The following is an 18286-nucleotide window of genomic DNA, read 5'->3' as shown; positions in this document are numbered from 1 at the left end:
AGTTGTTTGTGTGCCTAGGGTGGGGGGGGACTGTGTCTGTACTCGGGGCTGACGTTTGTGTCCCGCTGAGTGGCCGGTAGGGGTGTTTGTATCCCGGGGACGGGTGTTTGTGTGCCCGGGGGTGTCCGGGGGTGTTCTGTGGCCCTGGCCGGGGGTGTTTGTGTCCCCGGTGTGTCCCCGGTAGGGGTGTTTGTGTGCCGGGGGTGTCCGGGGGGGTTCTGTGACCCTGGCCGGGGGTGTTTGTGTCCCCGGGGGGTGTCCGGGGGGGTTCTGTGGCCCTGGCCGGGGCTGTTTGTGTGCCCGGGGTGCCCGCTCGTGTCCCCGGCGGGGTGTCCCCGTCCCGGGGCTGGCCGGGGGGGTGTCGGCGGCCCGGGGGCGGGGCGGGGCGGGGCCGCGGCCGTGCCTATAAAGGCGGCGGGGGCGGGGGCGGTGCGTCCCCCCCGGCGGCGGCGGAGCGGCGCGGAGCGGAGCGGGCGGCGGTGCGGGCTGCGGTACCACCAGCAGCGGCGGCTCTGCGGGGCCGCGCCGGTGAGCGCCGGCCCGGGGGGCTCGGGGGGGAACCGGGCACGATCCGGGGGGGCCGCAACCGCCTGACCCCCCCCCGCTCTGCCTCATCTCCCCGCAGGTCTCGGCCACCCCCGGACTCCCCTCCGGCTCTGCCCGTCCCTCCGCCTCCCTCCCCCCCATCCTCTTTTTTTTTAATTTTGCCGCCCCCCCTCATTTCTCCCAGCAACGCCGCCCCCCGCTCCCCCCCGCAGCAAGATGGTGCAGAAGAAATCAGAGATCCCGGGATTCCACCGCTCCTTCAAGGTAAGGGGGTGCTCCCCGCCTCCCCGGGATGCTCTGGGGGGCTCCGGGGTGCCGGCAGGGCCGGGCTGTGCCCGCATCGCTGCATCCCCTGCCCGGGCATGGAGGGGCCCGGCCGCTTCCTGCCCCGCCCCCGACACCCCCAAACTGAGGAGCTCCGGAGGTGCTGCCCCCAAACCGTGCAGAGGAACCCCCCTGTCCCCCCGTGCCGGAGGTCGCGGTGCTCCCGGCGATGGCTCAGTGTCTCCCCCCATGCCTCGGGTGGGCGCTGGGATGCTGCAGCTCCCCTGGGGATCCCCCGTGGCTGCCTTGGCTGCACTTTCCCCCCTCTCAGCTGTACCCCCTCGTCCTGGTCCGGCTGTGATGTGGGGGTGGTCTCGGGGCTCCCCAGGCCCGGCCCGGTGGGACCGTGCGAGGCTCGATCCCCCCGCCCCGGGATGCCCTGGGCACCCCAAACCCGGGCCCGTCACCCCCGGTCCCACCTGCCGCTGTCACCTCGGGGGTGCGGGGGGGTCCCTGTGCTCCCGCTCCATTCGCTTCCCCCCTTCCCGAGCCGCCCCCTGGCTGTGGCTTGAGGGGTTCTTTGTTCGGTTTCGCTCCAGCTTCGGGGTGCGGGGGGGTCCCCGTAACCCGCCCCTCGTGGCGGTGCCCCCCGCTCCCGCTCGGGTGGGCTCTGGCCGGGGTTTGTGTCCCCCCGCGGTGGCCGGGGATGGATGCGGGGGGGACACCTCGGCTGAGCTGACGGAGCCCGTGCGCAGCCTCCCATCCCCCAGACCTTTGTGTGGCAGTGCTGCGGCAGCTGGCAGGGCCCCCCGGCCCCCTATTGCCCCCCCCGGTGCCCCCCTGTGCTTCCCCTGCCCTCCGTGCACCCCCGTGCCTCTCCCGGAGGCCCCGAGCCCCCCATCCTGCCGGGGCTCGTCCCGGGGGGCAGCAGCTGCGGGGCGATGCTGAGCTCCCCAAATTCAGGGTTTGAGGGGGAGGAAAGCTGGGAAAATGCAGCACAGCAGAGTTTTGGTCCCGGAGATCCAGAGTGGTGCTTGGTGCGGGGTGCTCCTGCTGTGATCCTGCCCCCCCCCCCGTTTCGCTGGGGACCCCCGGCCCCCCCCAGGGCTGCAGTAAACAGGAGCCTTCTGGGTGTTTCTGCCGGTGGCCGGGGTTGGCCGTGCTGGGGCTGGCAGCCGGCCCGGGCACCGGGCGGGTTTGGGAACGCCGCTGGAGCTGCCACCTCCACCCAAACAGATTTCATAATCCTGGGGAGGAGGGGGCCCTTTCGCCCCTAGTGCTGCCCCGTCCCACGGGTGGCTCAGGGGAGCAGGAGGCAGAGGGTTCCCATGTCCCTTCGGGTGCCACTGGGGTTCAGCATGGGGGAAGGAGCCGGTCCATGCCCTCCATGGATCCCGGGGTGCAGGAGGGTTTGGAGTGAGGCCTGATCCTGCCAGGCCAGGTCGGGGGTGTCCTGCAGCCTGGTGTACACCATGTCCACAGAGCTGGCTCCAGCCACTGTGACCTTGCAGGGAGCTGGGAGGACATGCCGGGGTGGCTCTGGAGCCTGTCTTGCCCTGTGACTTCTCTTCCTCCCCTCCTACCTCACCGTGGTTCAGGTTTGGGTGGAGATTTGGGGTTGGGTTGGTGTGGGCGGCTGCGGTCCCTCTCGTCATCCCCCGTGTGCTGGCCTGGGGCTGGCTGGAGGAGTGACCCTGCAGCACCATCCCCATCAGGAGATGTGGTCAAAGCCTTCCTCCTCATCCTCTGGCTCTCCCTGGAGCTCTGCCGTGTCCCACCATGGGCTGGTGTCCTGCACCATGGGGCAGTGAGCAGAATGTGTCCCAGGAGCTGGAGCACGCTGGGCTCAGGGTGGCAGCTGGTGGTGGCTGATCCAGCAGCTGCCACCTCACTCCTGCTCTTGGCTCCCACAGGGGCAAAACCCTTTCGACCTGGAGTTCGACCAGTCCAACCACCTGGAGCCCGTCTTCAACTTCGAGTGCCCGCCCCGTCCCGGTGAGTCCTGGCTGCTCCTCAGGGGCTCCCTCCCAGCAGGATCCTCCCTCCCATCCTGCCCCTGGGATCTGGGCCTGAGGGCTTTGGGGACAGTGCTGGGGGAGCTGTGGATGGACAGGGATGGCTGACACTGACACTGCTGGCTTTGCCCTGGCACAGACATGCCTTCAAGTCAACCCATCGACATCCCTGATGCCAAGAAAAGGAACAAGAAGAAGAAGCGCTGCAGAGCCACCGACAGCTTCTCGGGCAGGTTCGAAGGTGAGCGGGGCTGCTCAGGGACCCCGGGGCAGGGCTGGGCCCTCCTGGTGTCCCCAGGCTGTGCACAGTGGGGCTGCAGCTCAGGTGACCTCTCCCCTGGCAGATGTTTACCAGCTGCAGGAGGAGGTGCTGGGAGAAGGGGCCCACGCCAGAGTGCAGTCCTGCGTGAACCTCATCACCAACAAGGAGTACGCGGTGAAGGTAAAGCTCCCCTGCTGGGGCTGCAGGGCTGCTGTCCTCCCATCCCTGCCTCAGTTTCCATTCTGCCCTCCCCTCCTGGGGCTCTCCCAGCTCCCAGGACCATCAGTGCTGGCTCAGGACTGCAGCTTTATGGGCTGGAGGGAAGGGAGAGGGGCAGGGATGCAGCAGTGCTGGGCTGTGGTGGTGGCACACCGACCTCTGCCATCACCCAGCTCGGGCTCCTCGGTGACCCCCCTTAGCCATGCTCCTCTCTGTCAATGAGGGCAGGCCAGAGACTAAATTAACACTCAGGATGTGTCTGGGGACTTGGGCAGGGTGGTCAGCTCCTACTCACTCCAGGGAGATCTCTCTCATGTGGGTGCTGGAGGGGATTGGGGTGAGCTTCTGGGGTCAGGGATGGTGGTCCCTTGTCCCCGCACCCCACACACTCCGAGCCATGGCACGGGGGGCTCTGGGATGGGCCCTGTGTCAAAAAGCAGCCAAATGCTGGAGGACCTTTGCCTCCCCCATCGCTCCATGGGGGCCCTTTGGGTGCCCCAGAGCAGAAGCTGAGGCAGCAGAGAGGGCTGTGCTGGTGGAGTGCTCTGCGTGCCCCAAAGGGCAATGACAGCACCCATCCATCTGCCCTCCCCACCGTGTGGGGTGTCCCCCTGCCCACCCTTGGCACGGGCAGCGAGCCCCGCCGTGCCAGCACCCAGTGGGGCATAGGGCCCTGTGCTGCTCCAGCGTCACATGGAGCTCTGCTGGCCCCGGCCCCGGAGGGAGCGGCTTGGCACGGCTCTGCCGCTTGGCACCGGCGCCGGGAACAGCCTGTTCTGCTGCCGGAGCCCCGCCCGGCCCCGCGGTCCCCGCGCCGGAGGGGCAGCGGTGAGCAGTGCCCGGCCCCTCCCTGGCAGCGCTCAGCCTCCCCCTCTCGGCCTTCCAGATCATCGAGAAGCGCCTGGGACACATCCGGAGCAGGGTTTTCCGGGAGGTGGAGATGCTCTATCAGTGCCAGGGACACAGGTACGGGGGGCATCCCCCACGCTGGGCACCGGGAGTGGGCCGGGACCTGATGCTGATGCTTGTGACACCCATGGGCCACAGCCAGCCCGCCCTCTGCCCCACGCTCCCTCCCCCTGGCCCCGCTGGCCGCGGTGGAGCATCCCCAGGGGACATTTGGTGGAGCATCCCCAGGGGTCATTCCTGGTTTGCCATGACGGCAGGGCCTCGGTGGCCAAGCTGGAGCCGAGCCGAGCCCCTGCTGTGTGTGGGGCGGGCCAGGAGGGGCTGTGAGCAATTAGGGAGGAGCGAGCCGGGCGCTGCGAGCCCTTCTCCCTCCTGGAATTCGGCCAGGGGGGCCCTGGCCGTGTGGTTTCAATCACTGCAAGCCCAGTTTTCCCATCCCACATCCCTGCCGGGGTTCTGTGCTGGATGGGGCTGTGGGGGGGACCCCAGGAGGTGTTGGGGGGATGCTGGACTGACGCCATGGTCCCTGCAGAAATGTGCTGGAGCTGATTGAGTTCTTCGAGGAGGAGGAGAGGTTTTACCTGGTGTTTGAGAAGATGAGGGGAGGTGAGTGCAGCCCCAGGGTGGGGGGGATCTGGGGCAGCAGGACCCCCACGAGCCCCAGCTCTGCTCTCACCTGGCCACAGGCTCCATCCTGACCCACATCCACCGGAGACGCCACTTCAACGAGCTGGAGGCCAGCGTGGTGGTGCAGGATATCGCCAGCGCCCTGCACTTCTTGCACAACAAAGGTGAGCTGGGATGCCCCAGGTGCCACCAAGGACACCCTGGGGTGTGCTGGGCCCTCCCAGGGGTGTCACTGCCTCCCCCCATGCTTCTGCCCAGGGGACAGTGCCCGTCCCAGCACGCAGGGTCAGGCCCAGCTGCATCACAAGGCTTTTTGTGGTGCAGATCCTGTTCCTCCAGTTTGGTTGGGATTCGGGGCCAGCAGCAAATTTTGCCTTTTGCCAGGGTGCAGGCAGTGATATGGGGTGGGGAGGGAGGGGGTCCCTGTGCCACCCCCAGACTTTACACTATAGCAGTTCTTGTAGGAGGGGGATTTTTACCCTCATTGGCTCTTTTGCCCCCAGGGATTGCACACAGGGATCTGAAACCAGAAAATATCCTGTGTGAGAGCCCAGACCAGGTGAGCAGGGAGCAGCCAGGGTGGGTGCAGGGTGTGCTGCCTGGGGTGGGGGGTGATTCCTCAGGTGGGGGGGTGCAGGAGGGTCCTGCCAGGGACACACACACACACGCCAGGTCCTGCCAGGGACACATACACCCCCGTATGTCACAGCACAGCGTGGTGTGAAGCATGACACAACCTGGCATTGAGCAGTTGTGGCCTGAAAACACGGCTGTGGTCCCTGGGGGCTGCCGGCTGTGGTTCCTGCAGGATGCTGGGGGGGTCACCGACCACTTCTTCCCCTCTGTCCCCAGGTCTCCCCAGTGAAGATCTGCGACTTTGACCTGGGAAGTGGCATCAAACTGAACGGCGACTGCTCCCCCATCTCCACTCCGGAGCTGCTCACCCCGGTAAGCGTGGGAGCCCCCGACATTGTGGGGTTCCCGGAGCAGGGAATGGAGCAGGGCTCTGCACGGACACCCCCCGCTCGCCGCTGCCGTCGCTGATGCAGCGTGTCCCCCGTCCCCCCCCGCCGCGGCAGGCGAGATGCGGTTACATAACGCGGGGGGGCCGGGGGCTGGCGCAGCGCCCGGGCTGCCGTGAGCCTTAGCAACAACAGCCCGAGCTCGCCGAGCCTGCCGGGAGAACTGGGTCAGCAGCACCGGGCTGGGGGCCGCGGCTCCCCGTTCGTGGGCGAGGGAGAGGGGCTGAGCCTCCGCGGTGCGGGGTGGGCAGCCCGAGAGCTCCGGGTGTCCCCGTGTCGCACAGATGCCATCCCCCGCAGAAAGCCGCGCTGCCCTTATCGCCAGCCGCAGGCGCCCCCGCACGGTATCGCCCTGCAGCCCGGGTTTTGGGTGCGATCGTGCCGGGGAGGGCAGAGCCGAGCCCATGCGGGGAGCACAACAGCCAGGACACCCCAGCCCCTCCTTCCCCGCGAACGCCTCCTCCGGGGCGGGTCCGAGTTCGGGGGTGTCCCGAGTTCCCCCGTTCTCAGCCGGGATCGGGCTGCGGGGTTGTTTTCCTGCGGTGCCATCAGCTGCTGGGGCCGGCCCCTCGTCGGGAGGCCTCTCTCGTTACGGGGCGATTATCTGCTGGCTGCAGCTCTTTTCTGCCCTGGTCACGGGGCCTGTGTGGGCTGCGGGTCATGTGCTGGAAAGCCCCAGAGTCCCTGGAGCGATAGGGGAATGGGGCCGCTGGTTCTGCCTCTCCCTGCACGGGTTAACTCCTCCCGCCCCGGATCCTGCGCGGCGGCTCCGCCCGTGACGGCCCGGGGAGCAGGAACAGGCACGGCAGGCTCGTCCCACCGAGTCCGTGGCCGCTCCCAGGCGCTGGGGCTGTCCCGCCGAGCCGGTTGGGCGGTGACAATGCTGTGGGTCCTGTGGGTCCGGCTTTGCTGCGCCGTGGGGGTTGCACCCTTTAGGCTTTATTATTTTTTTCCTTCGGGGTGGCAGCTGCTGTTGGGTGACCCCAGAGAGGTGGGTCTGTGGCATTCTCTGTGGTGGGAAACCCAGCAGGGTGATGTGGCAGGAGCAAAGCTGGGGAGCACCTTCCATTCAGAGGTGCAGCCCCAGAGATCTGGCAGGACCCTCGCAGTCCCCCCTGCCCTGTCTGTCCCCTCCCTTGGGGCTCACCCCCTGCCCTGTCTGTCCCCTCCCTTGGCGCTCACCCTGCCTGTCCCCACAGTGTGGCTCAGCCGAGTACATGGCCCCAGAGGTGGTGGAAGCCTTCAACGAGGAGGCCTCAATCTATGACAAGCGCTGTGACCTGTGGAGCCTGGGTGTCATCCTGTACATCATGCTGAGTGGGTACCCCCCCTTTGTGGGCCACTGCGGCTCTGACTGCGGCTGGGACCGGGGTGAGGCGTGCCACACCTGCCAGGTGAGTGGGGAACCCAGCAGCACCCAAACCCACCCCCAGTTTGGCTGCAGCACTCCTGGCTGAGGCCCTGTTGTTTCTCTCCCTGCTCAGAACATGCTCTTTGAGAGCATCCAGGAGGGGAAGTATGAATTTCCTGACAAGGACTGGGCACACATCTCCTTTGGAGCCAAAGACCTCATTTCCAAGCTGCTGGTGAGAGATGCCAAGAAGCGGCTCAGCGCAGCCCAGGTCCTGGAGCACCCCTGGGTGCAGGGGGTGAGTGTTGATGTCCTCTCCCCACTCTCTGCTCCCAAAATCCGGGGTGGGGAACACCTGTCTGCACAATCCCGGCTCTGACTGGCTGCATTTTGTTGCAGTGTGCCCCGGACAATACCCTGCCAACCCCCATCATCCTGCAGAGGTGAGTGTGGGTTCCCCCTGAATCCTGACTCCACTCCTCAGCGCTACTGTCTGTTCCTTCTGCTTTTTGTGGGCTTGCCACAACTCTGTGTCTGGGCAGCCCTGCCACTTTGGGTTTGATTTTTGGTGTCTGACCAGGCATGGCCAGCATGTGAGGAGGGACACCTGGATGTTTGATCTCCCTCCAGCCCCCCACACCCCCCTGATCCGTGCCTCCCCTGCAGGAACAGCAGTGCCAAAGAGCTCACCTCCTTTGCTGCTGAGGCCATCGCTGTCAACCGCCAGCTGACACGGCATGACGAGGACGAGGAGGAAGAGGCGGAGGAGGAAGCACGACCCATCATCATCAAAGCTACCTCACGGGCCATGCAGCTCTCCCCTCCCTCTGAGTCCAAGCTGGCCAAGCGGCGGCAGAAGAGCAGCCTGGCCAAGGCAGTGGCCTCTGGGCAGCACCTGGTGGCCCCGCTGGTCCTGGTGGCCGACCAAGCCTGAGTGGTGCCCCTCACACCTGCTGTACCCCATGTCCCCCCTTCTCCTCCTTTCTTTCCTCCCCTTTCCCTCCCTGACCCCACAGTTTCTGGCTAGTGACAAGATCAGGACTCGTCCCTGTGGCTGGTTTCCAAGGTTTTGCTGATCTTGTAGGTCTGGGGGTGGGAGGGTTTGTTTAAGATCTTTTTTTTTTTAAAGGTATTAAATCAAGTGTGAGGTTGCTTCACCCAGGGCACACTCAAGGACATCTGACAGACACACGGACTTTTGTTTCCCAGCTCTTGGTTTCTCCTCTGACATTTTTCCCCCTCCCTGACACCAAAGGACTCTTTGTATCCGCGGCTGCTTTGACGATTTCAGCTCATTTCATACTGTGAACAAAAGACCCTCGGTCGCGTTTTCAACAGCGGGAGTTGCGTTTTAACCTCGTCCCTCCCCTCGGAGCTGCAGGTTTCTCTCCTTGTTGGGGTAGATCCCACAAAAACCCCTTCCTGGGGGTCTGGGAGGTGTGGGGAGCCCCTCTGTCCTGTGCTTGGGGGTGTCCCCAGCTCAGCTCCAGGGGGACACAGTGTGGGGAACAGCTCAGGCTGGGGAGAGATGGTGCCAGCAAGGGAGCAGCGCCCAACCCACCTTCTCTCCTCAGCATCCTGCTTCCAGAATAAGCTATTCACCCCTTTTCTTTTTGTCCCTTTTTTTTTTCCTTTCCTTTTTAATTACTGTTGGTTTTAAACTGCCAGCTGTGCTTCTCTACAGGGCACAGAGAGATGTCTTCCTTTCCTCCCACGCTCCGGCTGGCGGCTCCCCGTGGGCATCCAGGGCTGTGCTCTTGTGCCAGGTCAGGTGTTGCACCCTGGGTTTTGGAAGGGCTGGTGGCTGTGCCCCTGGGGAAGTGCATGGGGGATGAGGTGTTCAGGGTGGCCAGAGCAGCCAGAAACACTCTCTAGGAGTTGTGTGCTCTGTGGAAAGCAAGGACCCCCTAAAGAGCATCAGGACCTGCTGCAGGACAGTGAGACCTGCCGTGGCTTCAGGCTGGCCCCGAGGCTGCCGTGGCAGGAGGGTTGGGGGGCACAGAGGGTGCCCAATGCCCCGGAGGTGCCAGTAGGTGAGCAGTCAGGCTGGTGGCAGCAGCCAAAGGCCAGGGCACAGGGGAGCAGCCTGGGGACAGCTCAGGATGCAGGGCTGGAAGGTTTGGGGTCAGAGCAGCAGGGTGTTGAGCAGGGAGAGCGCTGGTGTGGGTGGTCATGCACGTGCATCCCTGCTCACGTGTGTTCAGCCATGCACGGCGTTGCCCTTTCCTTGGAGTTTGTTTGGGGTGGGAAGGACTCGGGATGCTGAGTCGGGGCGAGGCCCTTGGCTGATTTCTGGGTCTGTCCAGGGGAGCTCAGGGCCAGACCGGCCTCCAGATCCCCCTGACACCCCCTGCTCCCTGCCACAGGCACTGCTTGGGGTTGTGCCACCAAGCTGTGCCTGCTGCCAGCCCCCATCCCACTGGGAAGGCAGTGCCCCCTTCACACCTTTCTCCTGTCCCTTCTGACTCAGTGCTTTGAGCTTTATATTTTGCAAAAGCAGCCTCGGCCCATCGTGTGCACGGGTGAGGGTTTGGAGCTCTGAGCTGGGGAACAGACTTCCCTGGGTCTTCAGCTGAAGACAGTCGCTGTCTCTGAAAAAAAAAAAAAAAGAAAGTTCTCCTTTTTATTTTAAGACTGCTGACAGCAATACTATGCAATATATGTTGTTTTTTGTTTCAGGGAGGTGTGTGTGTTATCTTGGGAGATGATGATCTCGGGTGTTGATGGAGTTTAGGGCAGGGGCCATCTTCTCTCACCCTTCCCAGCCTTTCTGCTGCCCCAGGGGGGCTGGGGAGGGTGACTCCATCCCCATCCCACCCCCAAAACTGCCTCGCACTTGTGATCTCCCTCTCCCCTGTGTGTCCCCAGTCCCACTGTGCTGGGTGGGGAGGAGCAAGGCAGTGGTGAGGGGAGACCCTCCCCACAGGCACCAGGACACCCTGGAGAGGCCTCCTTTAACAGAGAAAAAAAAAATCCATCTTGATTGTACGTTGTTACTTTTTATAGCTTATTTTGTTTTATCAGTTGTAGATAATTCCTTGTTGTCTTATATTAAGAAATACTTGAATGATGTACAGTACGCGATGCCTTGAGCTGGTATTGTGAAGCTATCGTTGATGCTGCACGCTGCAGCCTTTTTTTAAAAAACAAAAAAAATCATGGGAAGGGGATGGCAGGGGGATGTCTCCAAAATTTATCTGTCCCCCATGCTGTTTTTGTTGGCAAACTGAGTTTCCCCTTTTCCCCGACGCATAAGAGCGATCTCTTTTATATCTCTATATATAAATACACCACACACTCTGGGGAAGGCCTGGGTGACCCTGCCTGTGTCCCATGGGTGTCCTTGGCCGGGGATGTGCAGCCAGGAGATGCTGTGGGAGTTTGTGGGACTTGGAGGATGTGCTGGGAGCATCCGAGCTCGGCCTGGGCTTGGCTTTGTATTTTGGGTGGGGTTTGGTGTGGCCCTGGCACCCCTGGCACGGTGCTGGGGGTGACCTCAGGTCTGTGCATTGGTAGAGAATCTTTAAATGCATCTAGAGCTGGGATGGACTGGAAAACCTCCAGGCTGGCTGGTGGCAGCGCTGGGCACCCACCCTGGCAGGGCAGGCATGGCTGGGGACACCCTTGTGCCAGGGCCAGACGTCCCCTCCCCACTGCCAGCACTGCTCCCGGGGCGGTTTCCAGACAGATGCTCCCATGGTCCAGCACCAGCGACCCCAGCACCCTTCTTCCTCCTCTTCCTCTTTCCAAACTTCCCCCCCCATAGAGCATCTATCTTGGAAACCAACTTCAAAAAAATTTTTTTTTTTAAAGCTGGAAATGTTAAGTGTTTTTGCTTCCTCCTCTTCCCCCCCACCCTTCCTCCAGCCAACTAACTCGACTTAGAACTGGTTAGAAATGTTTACTGTGAAGCTAACTCTTTTTTATCAAACCAGGAGAAACTTTCTCCACTTTACAATTGATGAAGACTGCCAAAGCTGGTTCAACAAGAGTCACGTTAACGCACTGTTGGTTTGTGCAACAGCGGCCTCTGCTCAGGGGCTGGCTGGGAAATTAAAATGAAAATATAAAAAAAAAACAAAAAAAAGACAAAAAAACAAAAACAAAAAAAAGAAAAAAAACAAACACACAAAAAGAAGCACTTTACTGTATGTACCAGGTGATCTGATACAGCTGAATTGAAGTTTTCCTTTATAACAATTGTTGATGCCAGAATTTTGTATTCTGTTTTGTAAGAATTTAATAAAAATGCATTGAGACCTATATGGTGGGCAGGTGGCTGTGGCAGCTGGGGCATGTTGGATGGATGGGGGGGTTGGGGAATTGGGTGTTGCTCTGTCCAGGGGCTCCTCTCCCCATAATCCTTCCCAGCTCTCACTTGTTCCTTCCCAGCTCTCACTTGTTCCTTCCCAGCTCTCACTTGTTCCTTCCCAGCTTTCACTTGTTCCTTCCCAGCCTGCTGCTGGCCCAGGGGGTGGGAGTGTGGCTGGGGTGGGAGGCCAGGAATAGGGGCTGGCAGAGGCTCAGCCCTGACTCACTTGTCCCAGTGGATGGTGTGATCCTACAATCCCAATGGGAGCTGGAGGTCAGGGGCAGGGCTCTGCTCCCTGCCAGCTGCACCCAGTGGCCTCAGGACTGCCCTGCCACCCCCAGAGACACTCCTGGCACATCCCCCTCACCCTCCATGGGTCAGAGGGGGACACTGAGGCAAGAGCAAAGTGTGGTGGCATAGGGAAGGCAGTGGGGACTGGAGGCTGGGGATCAGGATGTGAGAAAAAGGCTGTAGAGGCCCTGCTGAACTTTCTTACATGGACAAGGCAAGACCTTGTGGAATTTAAAATAAAAATTTTAAATCCTGACTTCTCCAGCCCTGCTGCTATGCTGGGGGATGGAGCTGGATCCCTCTGGATGTTATTGCCATGGTGCTGCTGCCCTGGCAGAACCCCATCCATGACGCCCCAGCTTTGGGGAATGGGCTGTGGGCTCTGCCATGGGCCAGCTGCTGCTCCCAGCTCTGAGAATCCAGGCTCACTGCTTGGTAAATGCTGCAGCTGCTCCTTGCAGCATCTGGATCAGGACAGGGTGGCCCCAGGAGTCTCCCTTCCCTGGCTGTTCCAGGATGGCATGTGGTGAGAACAGAGCTGGGGTTCCCTCCGTGCTGAGGATGAGGAGCATGTCCCATCCCATGGTGCTGTTCCTGCCTCTGTTGAACAAAGCCATTGCTCCCTCCTGGGTTCTGGGGCCAGCTGGTGACCCTGGACATTTTAGGAGTATCCAGCTCTTGGCTCTTCTTCCTCTCTTGCATGTTGTTTTACCATCATTGGGCCCTCAGCTGCGTGCTTCAGAAATCTTTCCTCTCCTGCCTTTTGCCCAAGAGGTGTCCTGCAGACAATCCTCCTTCCAAGATTCCAGCTGGATCCCAGACAGGTGTGTCAAAGGATACAGCTGGATCCCAGACAGGTGTGCAGCTTTGCTGCAGATGTTGGTTTAACTTTAAATCTCTGAAATTCCTTCACATGGTCCCTCTTCTCCCCCTTCCCCAGTTTCCCCAAGCCCAGAAAGCGCCTGGTAGTTGGAAACCATTCCTGAGCACGTGCAGAGAAGGGCAGCTCTGAAAATAACCCAGCGCTGGGTTAAAATAACCTGTGCTGCTCTGGTGCCTGAGCACCAGCCCAAAATAGGCTCCGGCGGGATCAGGGCGCTATAAATACCCTGGTGTGGATTTGCCCTGGAGAAAAGCCCCACAGCAGGAGCAGCACCCACGCTGGCCCACAGGGAAGGGGCCACTGCAGAGCCCCAGGGTGGCCTGGCTGATGGAGGGGGACAGCCAGGCTTGGGTGACATGGTGGCTTTGTGCCATCTGCCTGGCCTCAGGATTTAACAGAGCCATCAGGTCACGGCTGGATCTGAGTGGCTGCAGCACTGGTGGGGTCACATCTGCCTTCAGCCCAGGGCACTGAGTCACCTGGGCAGGGGCAAAGATGAAGTGTTCTCAGTACTTTGGGTCTGAGCCCAGCTCTGCTCGGGACAAATGATGACCTGGGTGATTAGCCAACATTTTGATTCAACATCTGCCAAAAAACCATCCTGGAGTGAGTAACACACATTCCCTCAGACCAGACTGCTCTCCTGAACCATCAGTGAACCCCAAACCCACACTAGGCAATGTGGAGTGGAAGGTGTGAAGTGTGTTTTGATGCAAAACAGCTGCTTTGGATCAAAAAATTTAATTCCTTTTTGTGCTTTTAAAATGTTTTCTGGGATGGGGCAGAGACAGAAAGAACTCCAGTGCATTTTGCAGAGTCGTGTCTCCTATCCAGGCAACCCAAACCAGCCATCTGGGGTGGTTTTTGGTAGGATGTGCCATTTTGGTGTGGTTTTGACTGGTGTGTGCAGGTTCTCCCTCTGAAGCCATCTCAGGGAGTGAGTGATGTGCAGAGCCCAGCACACAGGTCTGGCCCTGCCTGTGTTTCCTGTGCCTGCTCCCTCTGCACCAGGAGCCTGGGTGGCACTGGCACAGCATGGCATGTCTGATTCCTCCACTGTCTGAAGGCCTTGGTGAGCCTTGTTTGTGGTTTTGGATGGTGAAGTGTGAATTTTGGAGAGCCATGGGTGCAGGTCTGGCTTTGCCACAGGATTCCAGCTCTGGGTGGCATTGCACAGACAATGGGAGCTGTGGTTGGCCAGCAGGAGCAGAGCAGGGTCAGGTTTTCCCAAAACCCAGGAGAGCTGTGCCCGTGCCTGGAGTGGCCCCTGGGCCTCCTGAGTCACCTTCTCACCTGGCTGGAGGTTTAGATCAGGGTTTTGTGCTAAGGTACAAGGTTTGGCAGGTCCCACTTTGCCCTCCTCTGTCTTTGCCATGTCTCTGTCTTTGCCATGCAGTCTCCCTCGGAGCTTCCTACATCCTAAAATGCCTCCTTTGAGGTGAGCTGCTCGGCCAGGGGAGAGCTGCATCTGCCTGCCTTTTGCTTGGAGCACACATTTCCAGCTTTTGCTTGGAGCACACATTCTAAATGTTTTTTCTGTCTCCATGAGGTGAAGAAAGGCCAGATATTCTCTGCTCTCCAACTCTGAGCACTCTGGTGCCACTGGTTTCATTCCAGCTGCTTGTAGCCTTGTGACACCCTGGATGGGGTCAGCCTTTATCCCACTAGCTGAACCCCAGCTGTGATTTCCCTGCCCAGCATCACTTCTGGGGTGAGGCTTTTGCTCACCCTGTGAATGGCCCAGCTAAAACAGCACTGCCTTTGCCCAGTGCCTGATCTCTGAAGGAATCTGTTGGCTACCAGACCCAGAAATAATGACGCCGGGCCTTTTATAGGAGTGTTTGTTCCCAGGTTTATTTTTGGGATTGTAAAGTCTCCCGTATGACACTCCTCTTTTTATTCCTCTGGTCTAACACACCCCTGATCACCGTGGGGTTGGTGCTGGGTTGTGCAGCAAAGCCATCGCTCTATCCCACAGCACCAGGGTGAGTCTCCCACACAGATCCATTATCCCTGAGATCCAAGGCTGTGTTTCCTTACACTGGTGCTGAGTTAAGCCTCTGGCTTCTGCCACAACACAAATCACCCTGATTTACTTTACCAAGGGCTGAATAACCAGGATGTGTCAGATGCAGGGTGGCAGGGCTGGCACAGGGAGCACAGCACAGAGCTGGTGGTGCTGGAAGATTTAATGGATGTGGAATCCCCTCCTCAGATGATGGAGAAGCACCGTCCTCCCTGCCAGGCACACCAGTTTGTGAGGATGAATTTGCTGGGATTTTGGAGCATGGTTGAAGAAACTCAGCCTCCACCAGCATGGGCTGGGCTGGATGATCCTGCACCTCCCAGGCAGGGCAGGAATGGATGTGGAATCCCTTCCTCAGATGATGGAGAAGCACCGTCCTCCCTGGCAGGCACACCACAGTTTGTCAAGGGTGAATTTGCTGGGATTTTGGAGCAGTGTTGAAGAAACTCAGCTTCCACCAGCAGCATGGGCTGGGCTGGGTGATCCTGCACCTCCCAGGCAGGGCAGGAATGGATGTGGAATGCCCTCCTCAGATGATGGAGAAGCACCGTCCTCCCTGGCAGGCACACCACAGTTTGCGAGGATGAATTTGCTGAGATTTTGGAGCAGAGAATGCTGTGTTGAAGAAACTTCAGCCCATGGGCTGGGCTGGATGATCCTGCACGTCCCAGGCAAGGCAGAAACCCCTCAGTGGCACTCCTGGAGCTGGATACGTGTGCGGTGGCACAGCCGGTGAGCCCCTGGCGCTCGGGACGTGCCTGCAGGCCATTCTTGCCAGCCTTCAGCCGCGTCCAGCCATCCACCGGGCACTGCGGGTCTCCAGCTCCCTCTAATGTTTGTGGCCCGAAAGGAGCACCCGCAAGCAGGACAGGCTGAGCAGCGAGCCAGGCTGCAGGGCCCCGAGGGAAAAGCGTGACGCTGAAATCTGTGCAAGCAGCTGGGCCAGAAAGGGGGGAGTGATGCGCCAAGGAAATGGTGCTAAAGAGGAAAGGATGCAGCGTTTTAAGAGAGAATACGGCTGTACTGAATGCCTGGTTATTATTAATAAATGAAAGATTTCACAGGAAAAAGGATTGTTCCTCTGAAAAATACTATTTCTAATACTCTAAATAGATACTCGAAAATGCTGTATTTCCAGCCCTGGAAGTGTTCAAAAAAATGTGGTGACATGGCTTATTGGTGAGCATGGGGGTGATGCTGGACTTGATCTTAAAAATGTTTTCTTATATTAATGACTCTATGGTTCTGTGATTTTAAAGGCTCCTACTCATTCCTGCCTACCCTGAGACTGTTAGGACAAGAGCTCTGCATAGGAGTTTCCCAAACTAGTGCATGTGAAATGCACCTTTAAAAATGCAGCAGGGAACATGACAGCACGGAATGCAGCAGAAATGGGTATTGATAACACAATACAAAGCCAGGCTGGACTCTCAGTCAAAATCAGTGGAGTAGCAGCACTGCTGTGTCCGGCCATAGTGGCTCATGGGGAGATCGCAGAGCTGTGTGAGGGTCTGGAAGTGTTAAATCCACACAATCCACACAGACAGCACACAATCCACACAAACAGCATGTCTCTGTGTGCTACAGAAGCTGTAACACCAAGGCACAGGAGGCAGAAGGGGCAGCCAGGCCATCTCCCCTCTGACACATGGGCTCACGGACCACACACCCGCTCCTGCCTGTGTGTGTGTGCAGCACAGATCAGGGGAGATAACAGAGAGAGGGGGAATGTAATTACCCTGCAAAGAATAAATCACTTTAACGGTTCAGTTACTGAGATCACAGCGAGGCAGTGGCACAGCCTCTTAATTAATCTTCTGCTTTGCAGCCGCCTCCTGCCCCCGCACCATCTCCACCTCACACTGCCTGGCAAGGAGATGCCATCGGTGGGGACAACACTGGCCAGTGGTTTGTGGCTGAGCAGGTCCAGCAGGAGCAGCAGGGCACGACCAGGTGAGGGATCAGGGTGCTGTGGTTCCCGGGTTTGTGCAGGGTAATGCCTGTGGTGGGCCTGGTAATGTGGTGCTCCAGGCCTGTGTCAGCAGCAGTCAGTAACTCTGATTATTGTGAGGAATTGCTGGGCATGAAATGAAGCAGGGGCCTGGGGCTGCTGGAGGCCTGGGTCTGCTGCAGAGGAACGGCTGGTGTGTGAGCTCATGAAGGGAAAACCCCCAATTCACCTTCACCTCCACAAGGCCCAAACCTCTCTGGCTCCTCACCCCCAGCACTGACCCCCTTCAGCCCCTTAACTCTCAACATCTTCTCTGTGAATTGCATCCCCATTTCTCATCCCTTCACAAACTGCTCTCTGGGCTCCCTCATCCTCCTCAGAATAACCCCTTTCACAGGATGCTCCCCTTATCCCTCAAAATTGTCCCTCAGAGATTGCTCCCCTTTGACCCCCTCACATTGCTCCTTGGGGAATCGCCATTATCTCCAAACTGGTTCTCAGGGATTGCTTCTGTCACACCTCCACACTGTTCCTCAGGGAACCTTATCCCTCAAAACTGCCCCTCAGGGATTGCTTCCCTCACGCCCTGCCCCCCTCATTGCTCCTCGGGAAATCATTCCCATTTCCCTGCTCCTCCTCCTTCCACCCCAGGGATGTGCCCTCATCCTCCTCAGGGATCATTCCCTCATCCCCAAAACTGCCCCTCAAGGATTGCTCCTTTTGCTGTCCCTTCCACATTGCTCCTAAGGGAAATGCTCCCTTTTGCTTAAAACTATCCCTCAGGTTTGGCCCCTCATCATCTTCAGGGATTATTCTCTCATGGATCATCCCTTTATTCCCCTCAGGGATCACTCCCTCATCCCCAAAACTCAAGGATTTTGGGGATCAAAAATCCCTCAAGGATTGCTCCTCTTGCCGCTCCCTCCATGTAGCTCCTCAGGGAAATGATCCAGGCCTCAAAACTGTCCCTCAGGTTTGGCCCCTCATCATCTTCAGGGATTATTCCCTCATGGATCATCCCTTTATTCCCCTCAGGGATCACTCCCTCATCCCCAAAACTCAAGGATTTTGGGGATCCAAAATCCCTCAAGGATTGCTCCTCTTGCCGCTCCCTCCATGTAGCTCCTCAGGGAAATGATCCAGGCCTCAAAACTGTCCCTCAGGTTTGGCCCCTCATCATCTTCAGGGATTATTCCCTCATGGATCATCCTTTTATTCCCCTCAGGGATCACCCCCTCATTCCAAAAACTTTCCCTCAGGGACTGATCCTCATCTCCTCAAGGGTTGCCCCCTTTGTCCCCCAGACTGCCCCTCAGGGATAGTCCCCATCCTTTTCAGGGATCAGCCCTTCAGGGATCATCCCCTTACTCTCCCTAAGGGATCGTCCCCTCATCCCCCAAACCGTCTCCAGGGATCGCCCATCAAAACTGCCTTTCTCATTCATCCACACTGGTTCCTCAGGGTCCCATCCCCTCTTGCCCCAAAAGTGCCCTTCAGGAATTGCTCCCCTCTGCTGCTCGTCAGGGAAATGCCCCATTACCCTCAAAAGATCCTTCAGGGATCGCCCCTCAGCCCCCTCAGGGATCGCCCCCTCATCTCTAAAAGTGT

The 18286-nt window shown here is 59.4% G+C and overlaps 1 protein-coding gene across 3 annotated transcripts; it reads left to right on the top strand.

Moving 5' to 3' along the window:
- Positions 1-457: 457 nt before the first annotated feature.
- MKNK2 (MAPK interacting serine/threonine kinase 2) lies at positions 458-15661 on the top strand. 3 transcript variants are annotated; one of them, XM_058821262.1, is made up of 15 exons: positions 458-528; positions 626-810; positions 2724-2805; positions 2965-3066; positions 3170-3267; positions 4193-4272; positions 4748-4821; positions 4902-5006; positions 5346-5401; positions 5695-5790; positions 7064-7258; positions 7349-7513; positions 7615-7658; positions 8900-8981; positions 14917-15661. In XM_058821262.1, the coding sequence occupies exons 2-15, from the start codon at positions 763-765 to the stop codon at positions 15166-15168; spliced, it is 1479 nt and encodes a 492-aa protein (XP_058677245.1). In that variant the 5' UTR covers positions 458-528; positions 626-762; the 3' UTR covers positions 15169-15661. The 3 variants fall into 3 exon arrangements, with proteins under 3 accessions (XP_058677245.1, XP_058677247.1, XP_058677246.1); XM_058821264.1 differs by lacking the exon at positions 14917-15661 and having other exon boundaries at positions 482-810; positions 7796-11350; XM_058821263.1 differs by lacking the exon at positions 14917-15661 and having other exon boundaries at positions 494-810; positions 7882-11350.
- The last annotated feature ends 2625 nt before the right edge of the window (positions 15662-18286 follow it).

The sequence above is a fragment of the Ammospiza caudacuta genome, chromosome 28, assembly GCF_027887145.1.
Source record: "Ammospiza caudacuta isolate bAmmCau1 chromosome 28, bAmmCau1.pri, whole genome shotgun sequence".
Classification (NCBI taxonomy): Eukaryota; Metazoa; Chordata; class Aves; order Passeriformes; family Passerellidae; genus Ammospiza; species Ammospiza caudacuta.
Note: the sequence above shows the minus strand (reverse complement) of the source record. Positions and strands in the feature narration are given on the sequence as shown.